Source organism: Eschrichtius robustus, chromosome 5, assembly GCF_028021215.1.
Source record: "Eschrichtius robustus isolate mEscRob2 chromosome 5, mEscRob2.pri, whole genome shotgun sequence".
Lineage (NCBI taxonomy): Eukaryota > Metazoa > Chordata > Mammalia > Artiodactyla > Eschrichtiidae > Eschrichtius > Eschrichtius robustus.
In genome coordinates, this window is record NC_090828.1 from 86,552,725 (window position 1) to 86,571,859 (window position 19,135).

Genomic DNA, 19,135 nt, shown 5'->3' on the forward strand with positions numbered 1-19,135 from the left:
GTAAACTGATATTAAGGCTGAAATGTGTCATCATTACAGTAATGCAAAATACTCATATATGCATGAGGACACAGTTATGGTTGCTGAGGGAACCATAATTTTGGATTTTCTGACTTTTTTTGCACATACAGTTTCAACCATAATGTTGCTAATGCATTTATTTTCATTGACTCTGAAGTAATATATTTGTTGCTATGTTTATCTTAAAAATAAGTTTTCATGGACTCCATTTTTTTCTTCTATGTATCTATAAACCTGTACTTACAGATATCTGATGTCCCTACAAAGAAAACTACCTAAGAAATATTTCTGTATAAAAATAGTTTTTTGCTGCATGTATACTCATATCCTTCCTGCCTTTTCCTCACACACACATACACACACAGCCTCACACACTTATGTTACATTCTGGCACATTATAGAAGCAGGTAGCATATCCACTACCTGCTGTTGAAAGTGTTGACGATACTGAATTATTTATTCTATCTTCTACACTATCCAAAATCATTTTGGGTACTTTGACACATTTTGGTCTCTTCCATATGGATACTTCATGGTGGCAGAGTTGCCAGATGCTCAGGTTTTGTGACAGTCTTAGTTTTTCAAGGACTGTTGGAATATTCTTGGGAGAATCTCTCGCCTTGTTACTGATTCCTATGGAGTGGTAAAATACTAACATTTCTTTGAAAGTGTTTTTCAAGACAAGGAGTTATTACAAAAAGTTAGTAGAATGTCCCATCTGAGAGTATTTCACTTTGGGGACTTAGCAATGGAGCAGTTTGTCATGAAATTTATTTGCAATGAGTTGGCTTCACCCTGACAATAATATTAACAGTATATATGAATTTGGGGATTACAACAAAGTTATTTAAAATATCAGATTTTAACTCTCATACAACTTCAGCCCATTGTTTATATCTCAGTTGCTAAAATGCAAAGATGAAGAGCAGGATGTCAAGTCTAGCTTATCTTTTTATCCCTTATCTACTATATGATAAACATGTAAATATATACATTTATATATATATATATATATATATATATATATATATATATATATATATAAAATATACTGAATGTTTGCTTAATTGAGTAGAATGTGGATATTTATGGTCCCGGGCAATCCCAGGAATGTGGGATTTATGGTCCCTTTTTCTCTGCAGTATTAATAGAAACACACAATCGCCCCCCTTTCCAAGCCCTGTCCTTAATACATACTGAACTGGAAATTCTCCTTATCTTTTATGTCCATCTCAAGCGTTTCCTCCTAAAGCCTTTCTGGCTTTTCCATACCAAGTCTGAGGTTCCCTGCTTGCCTCTCTCATGGCTTCTGTGTATTTCCTGACATTCCCAGACCACTGTTATGCACAAGTAGAGGAAAGGGAAGAAAGGACTAACTCAGAAGGGATGCTTCCACTCTGTGCCTTAGGTATAAATGTCTTGCATGGCAGAGAGAGGCTTTAGATGACTTTCTGTGACCTATGGCATGTGAGCTTCAGTCGTAGGCAATGGAAAATTCAAATAACATTGAGACTCAGATGGATATCTGTAGTGAGCCTCTAGTGCATATTTATAGGCACGTTCAAGTACTTTTGTCTATATTGTGTGGAGAGAGGGGGCGAAACATGGTCAAAGAAAGTTTTTCCAGCTGTTTTTTTTCCTCAGTGAATGGGTTTTCCCCCCCATTTTAAATGGAGAGTATTTTCATTTCAGTGTCTAACTTGAAACTGCTCCCACTATTGGAATTAGGAGACAGGCTCACTAGCAGCACCTGTGTCTTCCTTTCTATTACTGAGTATCCTGGTCCCAGCTTTGCCTCTAACTGGCTAACCCAGGGCAGGTGACCTCATTTTGTGCTTCTCAGTCACCTGTTAAGGAAGTGTGACCTTGGGAGTTCCTCCAGCTGTAGTATTTGATCTCACATACAGTGTAATATAGTAGGTGAGACCAAGAGACGCATCTCAGAAAGTTACCATGTCAAGTAGATTGTGTTGAATGACCTCAATACTTCGTTTTTAGATAATCTTAACAATATTGTTTATATAGCATTTTCTACTTTTCATCTGTTTTTCTTTTCCCCTGTACCTGTGTATATATTAGTTACTTCCCTGGTGGTCCAGCGGTTAAGACTCTGTGCTCCCAATGCAGGGGACCTCAGTCCAATCCGTGGTCAGGGAACTAGATCCCACACGCATGCCGCAACTAAAGATCCCACATGCTGCAACTAAGACCTGGAGCAACCAAATAAACTAAAAAAAAAAAAAAAAAAAAAAGAGGGCAATTATTTAAGCTGTGGTCAAGGGAAGCATATTAAAAAAATTTTTATTTGTGAAACTTAGCATGCATGTAGAAAAATTTATAATTTTCATTTTACTCTGTTAAAATAGGAAGTTTTGATCTTTCAAAAAAGTAGCTTTCAAGTGTTTCCCCTTCTGTGCTATAGATTGGGAAACATAATCTTAGAATTTTCACCTTGTTGTCTTGATGAGAAAGAAACTCAGGATTAGCAAACTAATGTTTATAAAACGTCTCATCTTTAAAATAAAAGTATGAAAGGCCGGGACGCAGTCTGGAGACTCACACCTTCAAATTCTTTTTCTATTGCAGATGTACTACATTAGTTAACGTTTCACTCTCCTAAACACTTTTTGAGTGCCTACTGTGTACGGTGCACTCTGCTGGCTTTGACTTTTGTAATTAATTACCTGGTGACACACTTACAATTAAAGTGACGGGTAAAATAACAAAACATTGGTGATAATAAATAAATTATTTGTGGGGAGGTATTTCTTCAAATGGCATATTAAGCACCAAATTCAGGGAAGCTTTCAAAGAACTGTCTTGGACTTGCCAAAACAAACATAGGAGAAGTAATCAAAACACAGGAATAATCTCTATGAGAAGCATAACAACAAAATGACACAAATCAAATGATAGAACAACTCACTAGAATATGGGACTCTGGGAAGCAAATTTAAAACAAATACTCATAAGCATGGAAAAATTTAGCTTTTTATGACTGATGATAGAAAGACTGAATATTTAGGAAGCATTTTCTTTTGTGCTTGTTAATTTTAGCAGTAAATGTAATTCAGTAAAAATAGCAGGTTAACATATTTTTCCTTATTAGCTTATTAGTTATTCGGGCACAAAACACCTTTCTCTCTATGGTTATCAGGAATAGTTTAGTTCAGGGGGCCCTAACCTCTGGAACTGGGCCTCACAGCGGGAGGTGAGGGGCAGGTGAACGAGCAAAGCTTCATCTGTATCTACAGCCGCTCCCCATCACTCACATTACCGCCTGAGCTCTGCCTCCTATCAGATCAGCGTTGGCATTAGATTCTCATAGGAGCGTGAACCCTACTGTGAACTGCACATATGAGGGATCTAGGTTGCACGCTCCTTATGAGAATCTAATGCCTGATGATCTGAGGTGGAGCTGAGGCTGTGATGCTAGCACTGGGGAGCAGCTACAAATACAGATCATCATTAGCAGAGAGGTTTGACTGCACAGAGACCATAATAAATCAATTGGTTGCAGAATCATATCAAAACCCTATCATTGAGTAGCAAGTGACGATTAAGCTGCATCTGGTGGCAGGCTTTATAGTGGCAAGTGAGTTGATGTACTTCAATTGTACAGCTGCATCTGGTGGCAGGCTCTAAGTCAGAATCCGACACTTATTTTAGTCCTCGTGTGGTCCGCCCATTATTTTATTTACCACTTCCATCCACGCCGCTTTCCCTCACTGCGCACTTGTCTCAGTCACAGTTTTGGTAAGCCCACAAGGTAACCCTAGCCAAATTAGTAAAAAACAAACATCACCGGAGAGCTTATTTGAAAAGGGGAAAGACCCAATGATGAGACAACAGAAGGCTCTAAGACTGCCAACAAAAAGAAAGCTGCATTTAAAAGAAAATACCAAGAGACATACTTAAATTACAGGTTCATTGCGACAGGTGATTCACATTCTCCAAGCCCGCTTTGTATAATATGTGGTGACCAGCTATCCAACAAAGCCATGAAACCTTTAAAACTACTTTGCCACGTGGAGACCAAGCACCCTGCATTAAAGGACAAGCCTTTGGAGTTTTTCCAAAAGAAAAAAAAGTGAATACGAAGAACAGAAGCAGTTATTGAAGGCCACCACGTCATCAAATGTGTCTGCACTGAGAGCATCATTCTTAGTGGCTAACCTCATGGCTAAAGCTAAGAAGCCCTTTACTATTGGTGCAGAGTTGATCCTGCCTGCTGCTAAGGACACTGTCATGAACTTTTAGGAGAGGCTGGCACATGTTCCTCTTTTGGCTAGCACCATAACTAGACGAATCGATGAAATAGCGGAGGATATTGAGGCACAATTGTTAGGCTTAATGAGTCACCATGATACGCAGTCCAGGTTGACAAGTCTACCGATGTTGACAATGAGGCACCGGTGCTTGTTTTTGTGCGATATGGTTTTTTTCAGGAGGATGTGCATGAGGATATGTTATGTGCACTTTTGTTGCCAACCAACACCACAGCTGCAGAACTATTCAAGTCTTTGAATGATTACATATCAGGAAAAGTGAGTTGGCCATTTTGTATCAGTATATGCACGGACGGAGCAGCTGCCATGATTGGATGACTTTCTGGTTTCACTAGTCGGTTCAAAGAGGTCGCTTCTGAATGTGAGTCCACGCACTGTGTCATCCACAGAGAAATGCTGGCTAGCCGAAAAATGTCACCTGAACTTAACAACGTTTTGCAGGATGCGATTAGAATTATCAACCACATTAAAGTACATGCCCTTAACTCATGTCTGTTCACGCAGCTCGGTAGGAGATGGATGCAGAGCACACACGTCTTCTCTTATACACAGAAGTGAGATGGCTTTCTAAAGGTAGATCACTGGCCAGAGTTTCTGAGTACAAGAGCCACTCCAGAGATTTCTTCTAGAAAAACAGTCACCACTGGCAGCACATTTCAGTGACACAGAATGGGTCTCAAAACTTGCTTACTTGTGTGACATATTCGACCTGCTCAGTGAACTCACTCTGTCACTTCAGGGGAGAATGACAGCTGTGTTCAAGTCGGCAGGTAAAGTGGCTGCATTCAAAGCCAAACTGGAATTATGGGGGCGGTGAGTGAACATTGGGATTTTTGACATGTTTCAAACATTAGCAGAGATTTTCAAAGAGACTGAGCCAGGGCCTTCTTTCTCCCAGCTGGTGCATGGTCGCCTATCTCAGCTTTCAAAAGAGTTTGAGCATTACTTCCCAACCACAAAAGACCCCCAAACTGGGAAGGAATGGATCCGTGACCCAATTGTGAATAAGCCAGGTGAATCGACTTATTTCGTGCTAGAAGAGGATCAACTGCTTGAGGTCGCAAATGACGGTGGCCTTAAAAGTGTGTTTGAGACAACTTCAGATCTCCATACATTCTGGATTAAAGTCAAGGTGGAATATCCTGAGATTGCCACAAAAGCACTGAAAAGCCTGCTTCCATTTCCAACATCCTATCTTTGTGAAGCAGGGTTTTCTGCAGTTACAGCAACCAAAACGAGATTACAGAGTAGACTGGACATAAGCAACACACTTCGGGTGTCACTGTCTCCCATCCCCCCCAGATGGGACCATCTAGTAGCAGGAAAACAAGCTCAGGGCTCCCACGGATTCTGCATTATGGTGAGTTGTACAATTATTTCATTATATATTATGATGTAATAATGATAGAAATAAAGTGCACGATAAATGTAACGTGCTTGAATCATCCTGAAACCATCTCCCTGCCGCCACCCTGGTCCGTGGAAAAATTGTCTTCCATGAAACCGGTCCCTGGTGCCAAAAAGGTTGGGGACCACTGCTTTAGTTGACACGCCAGGTAGCAGATATTATTATTGTCGTTGTCATTGTTGTGGTTATTTTAACTATTCCTGTGCCTTAATATTCAAGCCTAAATGATAATAATATCTAAAAGCAACTCTGGGCTTGCCTATGGTTTGTTTCTTAGGCTTGTGCCTGAACTGAGCTTTATGTATCTATTTAAGCAGTAGCTTCTGGCTTGACAGGTCAGTGTGTCCTTAGATGTTTGTAATCTTTGACAACACTGGTGGGGTTGAATTGGAGTGACAAAGGACCTATATCCATTACCTTGGGTCTTTATTCTCCCAACTTTATGATATTTAGAAATGAACTCCAGGGACTCAGGAGTGGCATGAACTAAAGATCAAAGAACATTCCAATATAAAATGATATGCTGCTGTTAAGGAATAGTCTTCTACAATAGATTAATCATGAGGGGAATTATAAATATTTCACATACTAATTATATTAGTTTATGGAGATAAAACACCATATGAAGTGTTCCCAGCACACTCAGCAAGTTAGATGCGCTTTGCATGTTAATTGACTTACTTCATCAAGGCTGACAATCATGAATCCCTGAAGATGACAGGAATTATTATCATGATATTGTACATTCCTGATCTTTATACCAGGTTGACACCTACCTTTCCCCAGGAGTTCCTTTTCTTTGGATGGTATCTTCAGTTCTTGATATTTTAGCATGGTGAAGTAGAGAACAGTGCCTGACATATTATTAAGGACCCTAAGGAAAAAGTAATGGGCTCCATAAAAAATGACATCAAATAAAACTTCCTAGAATTGTACTGGATGCTGAAGTAAGAAAAGTGCTTTCTTTGGGGGGCATGGGATGCTTCCCAACTTGTTTTTTAATGGTAGAGGTAACTATCGTATTGAACACTTTAAATAGAGAATCAACCAGCTTGATTTTCTCAGTATCATTGAGGTAATGAATGAATGATTGATTCATTCATTCATTCAGTCATTTATTTGGAAACATTTATTGAGCACCTGCGATAAGACAATGAACAAGGAAGATATAGGGCTTGCTATAAAGGAACTTAAGGTCCAGAGTGGTAACTGCCATGTTAGGGAAACTATAGGATACTAAAGAAAAGAACAGCAGATCCAATTTATCTCATCAAAGAGTATATACTCTAATGGGAGGAAACGAGACCTACAGTTATCTCACTCCTCATCTCTGGAAAGAGGTGGTGTTCACCAAGTCTCCGTATCAGGAATTCACTGACCATCTTGTAAAGACCCACACCAGAGTTTCCGTGCAGAGGACCCAGGCTCCAGCTGTAGCTACCACATAGTTTTCTATGAGAAAAATAAAGTGAATGAAGCTAGTTTAAAAAAAAAAAAAAAATGAAATGAAATATGGCGGAAACAAGTAGCACAGTATGTAAAATTATATAACAAACCAGACCCACATTTTTAACAGACATGTTTGGTGACCAAGCCCTTTAGTTTAATTAAATCTCCAATGCAGTTTCTTTCATTGGTCTATTATATATTATCTTTAGTTACCTACTGGACACTCCATTTATATTCAACATTTGTAAAATCTGTCTCTGTATTTCTCCTCTACTCCAACTGCTGATTTGTTTTCTCCTCTTGTGTTAAGGAATGTTACTACTACCCATCTGATTACACAAGCTAGAAACCCTTGAGTCGCCCTTAGCCTCTCCCTCCCAGTCATCATCATTTCTATTTCCTCTGTTGCTCTTAATATCAGCCATTTCTCTCTATCCCCCCTGCCCTCCTCCTCATTATTTCAGTCAGCTGACTCCTTCCTGTTATTTAGGGTGTTGCTTAGTTTGCATTTCTTCAGGAGGTCCTGCATTGATGGTCATCATCACCTTTCTGCAATTTGTCTAACAGTGTAATCTCCCAGTAAATATGTGATGAATGAAGGGATGAAATAAAACTGCTCAGGTTAGTACAGTTCTTCTTTGTACCATTTATATTCTTTTATTTCTCAAACATAGACTATAATAAAAAGTGCAGTTAGCAGGAAACAGTGAGTCACATTCTAATCTTAGATGGTTCAAAATCAGTGTGGAGTTAACTGAAAAAGCAGAGACTTTGTGGCCACATCAACTTGGATTTGAAACTCATCTCTGCCTCTTAGTAACTGCTATTGTCTTAGCACTTCACCAAACCTCTTGTAATACTTTAATTTCTTAATTGGTAAAATGGGGATAATAGGACATATCTTTTAGGATGATGATTAAATAAGATATACTTAAAAAACCTTGCATAATACATGGGTCCCTGTCTTCCTTTAGAATATTACAGAGACTTAAGGATCTCATTATCAAAAAAAGTGATGATGGAGAGCCGTGGTTTTAAATGAATTGGTTTTATCTATATTTGGTTATGTATAGAACAACTTCCCTTATTTTGAGAGTGGTAGTGATGGTGGTACTTTATTTGATTCGTTTTCCTCTCATTTTACTACCACTCTTCTTAGCCAGTGAGCATTCATAACTCAGTTAATTAAGGATAGTAAGAAGAAATAAAGCCTTTCCAGTATGATAATAAATGTACAGTGGATCCCCATATGGCTAACAGATAAAGTATGAACTTCTCATCCTGCATTCGGGTACCTCTAGGTCTGGTGGAAGATCACCTTTTCAGTCTTACTTCCTTTTATTCAAACCCTGAACTTTAGCCAACTGTCCTTCCTCTCTGACTTATTTAAATAGCACTGATCCTTCTAGACCCAAAACCTCAAGACCCAGGCCTCCCCTGCTACCCTCAATAAACTTGAGACTTCCTGGTTTTCTGCTGCCCTTAGTTTTCTCTTCTTCCTCTGAACGGATAGGGCTTAGTGCCTCTGCCTTCATTCATAATCAGCCTTGCACTGCTTTGTTACCTATCTTGTGCAGGACAGAGCTATTACTTATCTTTTTTATTGCTATTTAATGTTTCCTCTACTTATGGCTTGTTTTGCCAATTATATTGTCAGCTCTTTTGGCACAGGGGTGATACACTTCTTAGCTTGTCAAGTCAGGAGACTTGATAATATTTTGATTTGTTGACTTATTGATAGATGGCGTAAAACAGATATATCTATAAACGTTCTGAATAGTTCATGGTACCTTGTGTCTTAGAAGAATACTCTTAACAGATGCTAGTCCCAAAATATATAAAAAGTGTTTCTGTACACAGTAAAAATTTCAGTTTATGTGTGATTTTTTTCAATAATAGGGCCCCTCCTCCCTTCCTTTTCTTCCTTTCTTGTTACAAACATAATTACTGAGTATCTTTTATGGATTAGATACTATGTCAGATACCAAGAGTTAAAACACTTGAGAGCTTGCTTGAGTAATTTAAGAGATACCCGAATTTAAGTGGCACTGGTAGCTAAGAAAGCACCACAGGTGTTATGTAATTTGTCTCCTTAAGCATCTGTAAGGCAGGTCAGAGTGTTGATGACTGTAGAGTGGATAGATGTTAAGAAACCAGTTGGAGATTTTGCTCAATGGCAGGTCCTACCTACAGACCTCAATTCCCTGCCTTCTGGACAAGTGTTCTTTACATTGTGCTCTCCTAGCTATCATGATAAGCACAGGAAAGGAACATTACATGGTGGAAAAACTGACCTATTAATTGATGCTACATCATGGGACAGCTATTGGGAAGCTGGATACTGTGTTAGCCTGTAAATTACCCCCCACAAGAACCTAGGAAATTAAATGACTCCATTTCTTTTTCCTTTAAATATGCTTCCATCTTGTATTTTTAATTGTTTTAGCAAATGGAAACATTTGGTTATGCACATTCTTCAAGGTTTTTGAAAATCCATAGCATTTAAACGTGCAATAGAAATGTTCTAATTAAGATAAAGTAGCTGACATCTAAAGCATAGTTAAAATGAAATTTTGTATATCAATGATTAATGAATATTAGAACTTTCTACACAGGTTTTTATAAATTTAAAAAATATATTTAAGCCGAAGACTTTTGAAATGTTTGGAAGTAATTTTGACGTATGCATGTATGTATCATTGAGCTCCTGTTACATTGAAACACTGTCAACACACTTTGGAAGTGATACAGCAGAGGAAAGGATAGCACTCCTCTTTCACTTCTCACATCCAGTTCATCAGCAAACCTGGACAGCACCATCAGCAAAAACCCAGTCAGACCGCTTCTCAGCACCATCAACGCTATCATTTTAGTCCAAGAGACTGACATTTCTTTTCTCTTTCCTACTCTTCTCCCTTCTTGCAAAGTGATTCCTTACGGTCTGTTTTCCATACAGCAGTCAGAGTAAAGTTCTCTGATATTAAAAAAATAATAAAACATCTCATGAAATACGTAAACAGATACAATAGAAATACGAGAGATTATACAAGAAAAATTTTAAACTTTATAGATTTAAATCAATCTAAAAATCATGAATCTAAAAAGTTAAAAATCATGTTCGGGTCGATGATATTATGACACATCGTATCATGAAATCTGTTAAAATATATGTTTCAGAAATAATTTTTAACATAGCAAAACATGCATTAAAAGCAAAAAAAATTAAAATTGCAATAGTTTATACATATTACAAAGTGAAAGAATAAAGGTAAATTCACCCAATATGCATTTATTACTTTGTCATTTCCCTAGTTAAAATCCTTCATTCTCTTTCCATTGCTCTTACCATAAAATTCAAAATTATTTTCATGTCTCACAAAGGCCCATAGACTTCCTCAGCATCTTCTCTGGCCATTCATTGAATTAGTTGCTCCAGCTTCCTTGGTCCTTAATTCAGTTCCTCAGCCTGCCAATTTTCTTCTTGCCTGAGCTACTTTGTTTTATATTTTAGGTCCATTATTTAGCCTAGTACCTTGCAAATATTGGATGCTCAATGTATACTGACTAAATGAGCGCCAGAATGCAAATAGTGGCCATCTCTTTTGGGGTGGTTGTGCATGATAATTAATTTATAATTTTTGTACTTAAAACATTTTCTGTAATGAACATGTGTTTTCTAATTATCAGAAGGAAAAAAATAGCATTCTGGCATTCTAGAATTGGAGACCCTGGTAGGTGAAATTCAGCAACTCAGGAGGAACTTAGAAATTAGATTATCACAAGTAGATCAAGGGTCTATACAAGAAAATCAATTCAGTGAGGAATTGCATTCAGGTAGGATGGGTGGAGTGTTGGGTTAAGGGAAGCTGGTCCATCAAGAGTTGTGCTTTCCCATTAATTTACGGCTATTTAATTTAAACTTAAATCAAATTGAATTTAAAATTTAGTTCCTCAGTTACACTAGCTACACTGCAAGTGCTTGATAGCCATAAGTAGCTAGTTGCTGCTGTATTGGACGGTACAGATATAGAACATTTCCTTCTTGCAGAAAATATTGTATCACAGAAAGTACAGGATCTAGAATCCCGGGAGTAGATATCAAGGAACAGGAACTCAAGATAGGCAACAAAAGAATGAAGGAAGACTTAGGGAGTGAGGCTGGGCAACGTGTATCTAGACAAGAAATTTAAGTATTGAGCAAGGTGACACAGCTGGAAGATGGCATTCACTCTTCTGTCAAAGGCTTGTTGAAAGCCCTGCAGGGAATTATTTAAGTATAAATAACAACCCAAATTGGTATCTGTGTTAAATCTGTGTTCTGTATCCCATTATGTGATAAATGGTTTCGGAAGGTGGGGGGCGATTGAAAAAACTTCATGGGTCAAGAGTGAGATAATTAGTCCATGAAGGATTTTCTCCTAGATTGTATATGGCGGTGGTTGGAATATTGAATGCCTGTCCTCTGTTTCTCATTTCACTGACCCTCCATGCCATTTAAGGTATAAAAGTATGCATCTTGATAATAGTAGTCACACTCCTACAGTGCTGATGTATATTTTAACATCTCATTTGACATATTAAGAAAATAGGATAAAAGGCAAACAACTAGTGTATTCAAACTGAATCAAAGAAAAATAAAATCTAGAAGTTCATTGTGTTGAATAATTTTGGATTCCTTCAGCAAATATGACTCAGATTGTAGGTATAATGTGCATTGAAAATACTTGAAGCATGTATATGCGTACAATCCCAAATACCTAGAACGGCATTCACGTACTTTTACAGCACAGAGCTGTTTTGGTTAGACGATTATAATAGCAGCTTACTTATACTTTTGGTGAGATGGTAAGCTAATGATGTAGCCATTAATTTGAATTTAGCAGACATTTTAAATATAGGTTTCTCTTACAGAGACAAAAGTTGCAATTTAAAGCTCTTTGGTGGTCTAAAAACAGCTTAATTCTGTAGTAGCATGGTAGTAAGTACTAATCCAGCTTATACAGTGATTGTAGTATGTCATGTTTGTGAAAGATTGCCCAACTGCTTTGTCTGGGTTTTATGTTAATTTAAAAATATTAAACATAAAACCTTATAACATCTTCATGCTGAGATAAACTGTTCAATTTAACTTGTGCTCAAGCAGCAGCTGTCAGGAATTATCTTGTTCCTAGTGGTTTTTGCTATCACCTTGTGCCCTTTCCTGCCGGAGACACAGTGTGGGATGGTAAAGCTCACCTTGTTAGGATTTATTGCTTAAATAATACCTGAGGCAAGATGAACATTGGGAGCCTAGGGATTAGCTGCTGACTGAGTGATGTCATTCATTGTATTATACACTTCTTTTTAATTGATGGAGGACGGCAAAGAAAAAAATTGCCTATGAATCTTACCTGCATTTCTTTTGTGGGCATCTTCATCACTTCTTTTTAGGTGTCATTGAGCTGAATATTTGAGGAGTTGCTTATTGTCCAATTTAACTTCGATTTTACAAGCAAAAAAGCAAAGAGAAATGTTTTACTAATGTTGGAGATAATGCCCACAATTTAGAAGTAGTGAGCGCTATTTCGAGATTAGTTATAAAAATAAAATGAGTTTCCTGTTAATGATTGAACAAACTGAAGGAAGTGTTGGTGTGGGCAGTCCCAAATGGGTAATATTATGAAAATCATTGCCATTTTACTTCTGAATGTATTGCATTCTCTCGTTTGAGAGCTTTTATTTGGAAGTCTCGATTTTAGATTTGGATTCCTTGATTATGGATCAGCTGGTAGATAGGGTAAGGAGAGGCGGTATGTGGTAGGAGGAGAGTGAAGGGCTTGCTTTAGTTAAACATTTGCTACAGATGTTCCACCCCGAGGATAGTTCTCTTGGAGGAAATGAACAATTGGAGTCTGACTAGAAATACATATATGATGGGTTTACTGTTTATGGAATGTGGCATATTTTTCCCTTCTGCTTACTGCCATTTAATGAATATCCTCCCAAATTTGTAGTTTTATAAATGTATAACTTAAAAATTTGCAAGACTAGATCAGTGAGTTACAATATATCATTTATTTAATCAAATGTTAACATTTTGCACATTTATTTCTATCTATGAATATTTGAATATTTGTTATTAGTGGCCTTTGGACCGAACTATTTAAGAATTAGTTGCAGACATCATTACGCTTCACATGTTAATAATTCAACACGTGTCTCCTAAGAATGAGGATATTCTCCTACATAATTGCAGTAAAATCAATACACTTCAATTTAAGATGGATAAAACTTTGCAATTTTATATTCAGAGTTTCCCTATTGTTCTTGTATCTTCTACAGCTGTTTTTTTTTTCCCCATTCAGTATCCCATCAAGGATCACACATTGCATTTTGTTTGGGGGGGTCTTTTTATTTCCCTTTACTCTAGATTTTTTTCCTTTTATGACCTTGACATTTTTTGGAGATCCAGCCCATTTATTTTGCAGAATATTTGTCTGGCTGTTTCCTCACGACCAAATTCAGATCGAGCATTTTTGTCAGGAATTGGTGATCTCTGTCTTTCTCAGTGTATCACATTGGGAGATACATGATATCCCTTTGGCCCATTATTGTTCATATTAAGTTTGGTCACTTGGGTAAGCTGATGTCTACCAAATTTCTCCATTATAAGGGTACGATTTTTTATAATTAATAAATAGATGGAAGCTGCAGTTAATGAGTTTTTCTTCCTTGTGTGTGAAAAACATTGAGTTTGCTCAGGTCTTAATGATTAACAATGAGTCATTGTTTGCAGTAGTTTGTATGTTGGGAATGGGGAGTGGGAATAGAGGGGGGTGTATTACTCAATAACTTGATCCACAAGTTGCCATCTGTTTTCTTTTAAGGAAAATATAGATTGACTGAGATTAAATTTTATTGTTATCTCTACTAAAGATCAGATTTGTAGATAAGCAAATATCTTCATATTTCAGAATTTTCAATCTAAATTTTAGAAAAGCTTATACTTAGTGGTGGTGGTGGGAATATTTTTGGAAAAAATACAGGACGTTTTCTGAACATGAATTTTCTATTTGCTTTAGTTGAGTACAAATAGACACTTTTTAAAAATGCATCTCCTCGATAAGATTTTTTACCTTAAAGCAATAAACCATAGCATTAATACAGCAATGTGAGTTTAGGGAGGTGGCTGCTTTTTGGTCTTATGTGCCTTTTTTAGCCCATGAAGAAGACACTTGAATTCCTTTTTATGATGTATGCACTTACTATGTAATCATTCTTCTTATGTGAAAGGCTAGTGCTGCAGATCATATAAACACCTGAAGTTAGCCATTTGGCTTGTCAGCAAGGGAGAATTTATAGTAGTTGTAATCATGGTAATAACAAGGATGCTATTTTGTATTTATTAAGTACAGTAAAATGTGTTTGCAATGTAAGTGGTCCACAACGAATTCATATCTGTGGTGTAATGAATAGTACTTCGGGCTTAGAAGACTGGGGATCTCTGCTTTGCCACTTACTACCAGTGTGATTCTAGGAAAAACCCTTAACCTTCTTGGACCTCATTTTTTAGAATGGGAATTAAAGCCGTAAGGGTCAAATGATGCTATATTATGTTATAAAGGTGGCATTCCATCAGAATTGTGCCATCTAAATGTCCTCAGCTGCTCAGGGACTGTAATTTGTCCCTCTTTTGTGTCCACACGTGTTAGCCACCTCATTAGTGAAATATTTCCAGGTTGTCCCAGACAGTTGTCTGTTTGTTCCTCTAGTACTTTGTACATGCCACTGTTATTGGCAGCATTCATTCTGCAGGCTGGTCTTGTTCATCTTTTCTGTTCTTCCTGGCTTGACCCTGTTAGCTAGTAGGCATTTATGATAAATGTTTGTGGAATGAGTGAGTAAATAGACACTATTTCATTTATAACCATGGATAGGTAGACTTTCAGTTTCCTTTTTTCCCCCCAAAGACAAGGAACCAGGCTTTCTTCATTTTCAAAATTTATGTTTTATATAAGGGATGTTACAGAGTGTACATATGGTGCCATCAGCAGTCCAGTAATCGAGAAGAAAATATTTTTAAAAACCCCCACAAATATTGCAGAATATTTAAAAGGGGGGCATAAGAAAACATGCCAAGAGAAAAAGCCCTCACTAGATAAGTCTATTGCATAAATCAAAAGGGTTTATGTCATAACACGAACACGTGCCATTCCTGCTCATATATTGAATTTCAGTAGTTGGTTGCATAAAGAAGTAAAGTGTAATGAAACTGGCAAGCAAAGTATTCCCCAGTCAGCCTTATCTTTGTTCCATTTGTCCTTCAGATGGAGCTTTTCTTGGCTTTTTTCAATAAAATCCATCCAGCTTTTTTTTTTTTTTTTTTTTTTTTGCATCTCTCTGTAACTGAGCTGAGAAGACCAATGAGATTCAGGGCTTTTATAGTTCTTAGCAGCTGCATTTTAAGAGATCAAAACTTAGAATGCTGCTACATGGTATTAAGGCTTAACTCTTGATGTGTCCCTATGGGGGATATGTTTTCCTTGGGGTAGGATGAGGAAAGAGGAGAGAAGGCACAGGATGCCCACTTCAAGTATGCTCGGGGTGGTAACCCTAATTTCCTTGTTTCCTAGGATCCTCTTCGCAAGCTCAGTGCTTAACCTGACTGAACTGGCTGCCCTTCGGCCTGACCTTGGGAAATTGAAAAAGATTCTGTACTTCCATGAGAACCAATTGGTATATCCTGTCAAGAAATGTCAGGAGAGGGATTTCCAATATGGATACAACCAAATTCTCTCATGGTAGGTATAGATTGTATCATTATATTTAGTCCTTTGCCATCTTTTTCCTTATAGTTAGCTTTTAAATCTGGAGACCTCCTGTACACTTATTTTAAAAATACCTTAAATTAGGAGCAAATGTTTAAACATACCTTCCATGGTAGGAATTACTTGTGCCTCTGCAATAGGTACATATAAGAGAACAGCTAATCCTTTTATAAAATACATATGTGTAACAATCTAAATGTTGAACTAATTATCTAACTGTATTTTCTACAACATTCAAAATAGAATCAAAGGGGTGACAGGGACCTTCTTCAGCCCCTGATTCCATCATCTACTGTGTGAGACATACTTTTAGAAAAAGGCAGTGAGTCAACTTTTATTTACCAGCTACTTTGCATGTATCCAGCTGAAATCAAAATAGAAATTTACAGAGGAATAAACAAAAATTAAAGCATAATGGAGCAAGGGGTTTTTGTCCTTTTTTTTTCTTATTGTTTGTAAGAGAAAACTATGGAAAAGGAATCTTTGGGAGGTTTTTTTTCCCCTCTTGAGTCTTCTGAAACTGCCTAGCCTTAAAATACCATGACATTTCAAAGGTGATGGTCCTTCTCTACTGTTACTTCAACAAAGTGTATCTCCGGAAGCTCAGTTAATGAAAGAAGTTAATAACAACTCTGAAACAGCTTTGCTGTTGGATCCCAGCCACATAACTGCAACACTCAAAGGGAGTCAGTTTGGCAGTGATTGGGTTCAGTTTACTCACCTTTTTTAATAGTTACTAGCAACTGGGATTGATGATGTGTTTAAACAGAATTCCAGCTCTTTTGCAAGTATATTCCATAGTTTCACTGACATAGAAAAACAGCTAGATGGTAATACTTCTGTGTTTTGAGCATTTTGTAAATGTTTTCCTGCAATCATTTTTACAAGCTGCTTCAAATGAAGTAGCAGCGCTATCAAAATAGAGTGGAGCTGTTCACATCAAATGTCTCATAAAAAAAGCAACCGTTTTAAAATTTCATAATAAAATTAAAATTCTTTATTTTATATTGAAACAGAGGGGGAAAATATGTTTTAAAGACAAAAATTAAATCATTTTGTGCTTTATCAGTATGGAAAACATTTGTAATATTCTTTTGGTTTCTTGAACTAGCATCATTCTTTTCCTCAAATAGTGTGTGTTTATTACCCCTGAGAAATAACTGGGGGAAAAAATTAAGTCTATTTTTCCCTTTATGGGTGGCTTTAAAGTTGATGGAAGTTACACCCACTCATATCATAGAGGAAATGCATGAAAAAGAATACTTCTGTAAACTATCTTGGAACTTTAATTTGGCATAAACTGGGGTTTTAAGAATATAAGTAGTTGGGTTGAATGCCGTTTGAGGGCAGATAGCTAAAAAAATTTTTAGCTCACTACGCCTCATCTCTTTGTTTCAGAAAAGATTGTTTTGCTCAAAGGGAATGAGACTATAAAAGCTTATATATAATTTTTCAGCATTGCTCTTCTCAAGAGGGTAAACTGATAGACGAGCTGGGAGAGAAAGAAGTGGGCTTGATCATTGGTGGGACTCTTAGTGAGAAAAAAACTGGCTTGCAGTCGTCCAGAGGAAAAATAAGAGTGCCAGAAAGCAGTCCTGTTCAGATTCAGTTTGAAAAGTATGACTCCAGCTTCCTAAAATGTTTTAGTTTTTTTGCTGACTTCTGCTTTTGTTGGCACTGTCAGGTTTCTTTCTTGACTGTGTGACAGTTAAGGACTTCAGAGATGACTGACACAAGCACTCACCTTAAATAGAGGTTTCACTAACCCTCTGACTGATGAACACATGCCATAACTACGTATTATGACCTGTGGGTCACTATTACAATATATGACATATGGTGAAAACAGACTAGCTGTAAAACATCCTTCAACTTTTGGTATATTATTATATTGGCTTCCTTATTGCTTGATATTGTGTCAGCACTTCTGTGACATTCTCTTGTATTATCCATGTTGTAATCACTGCTAATCCCAAATTTGCACTAGGTTGCAACTAAAAAAAAAAAAAAAAAAAACTTGTATGGGAAAACAATTTTGCAGGAGTGGGGGGCAGATAGGGGTGGCAGGTCAACATTCCTTTTGTTAGTTTTTCATTCTGCTATGTATTGATAATAGAAACTTTGACTGTCTCAGTAAATGTGAATTAAACTAAACTGAGGACTTGCTGTGGTATTCCTGCTCTATAAGCTCTGTTTATTCATTTGTGTTTTACAGTCTTGTGGGCTTGCATGTCTTCTTTTCAGTTTCCTTGATGTCCTTTTCAGGGTGAAATAAAACTAACTGCTTTTTCTATTTGATCTTGTATACCTTCTTATCAAAGCATTTGTATGCATTTTATTGAGATCCAGTGACACTGAGACACTGAATCATGGCTTAAAGCAAAGAGGGTTATTTTAAAAAACGAAACAGTGATTTATTAAAATGATTTTTTGATTCATAAAGGGAACATAGTACATATTCCTGTTTGTCCAGCTCACCCATAGTTATCATTTGTGTTCATTGGTTTCCAAGGAAATGTTATAGGCAAATTTGGAAACTACTGACATATTAATGACACATAAACTTTGTTTTTACATTTCCTTCTATGTATTTTAGATTATTTTTAATAAAAAAATACTAAGGAGAGGATCACAGCCTTTGCATCGAAAGCAACAGCCAATATTATATTTCTTTTGTTTAATTCTGAAGGTCCATGGTGTTGTGGTCCTTTATAATACATTATGTAATCAGTAGGACCTAGTGGTATGGATTTCTGGATCCATTTTCACCAATTTCTTCTATTTCTCTGACTACTCCAAATCTAATATAAAAAAATAAGTTATTTGTAGAGTTTCTATATAATCCTTCCTGTGTAGTCTCAGAACTTTAAAAAACGTAACAGTTTCTTGAAGCAAGGGTTAAAATGAGAAATAGACTTTAACCACATGTTATGGAGGTATGCTCTTAGTATGAAGTAGCTTTATCTGGATTAATCTCCTTGAAGGCAGTGAAAAGTATGGCAAGTGTTCTGTTCTCGGTACTGTGGTGTAAAACGAAGTACATCACCAACATAGAAACCCAATGTGGGTAGTTGGGCCACAAAGAAAAAGGTCCTCCTGTACTTGGTGATAATATTGAAAATTCCTGGCGTTGCGGAAAAATACATTGGGTCGGCCAAAAG

General features: G+C 37.0%; 1 protein-coding gene across 15 annotated transcripts in view; it reads left to right on the plus strand.

Annotated features, from left to right (window-relative positions):
* GTDC1 (glycosyltransferase like domain containing 1) overlaps positions 1-19,135 on the plus strand; it is a 463,274-nt gene that overhangs the window by 201,276 nt on the left and 242,863 nt on the right. For 13 of the 15 annotated variants that reach the window (XR_011074149.1, XM_068545171.1, XM_068545174.1 and 10 more), the window contains one exon: positions 15,780-15,947. The exons of the other annotated variants lie outside the window; for them this stretch is intronic. Coding sequence is in view for 11 of the 13 variants with exons in the window: in XM_068545171.1 (XP_068401272.1) it covers positions 15,780-15,947 (168 nt within the window). In the remaining 2 variants the exon portion in view is untranslated. The remainder of the gene's footprint in view (positions 1-15,779; positions 15,948-19,135) is intronic. 15 annotated transcript variants of the gene reach the window in all.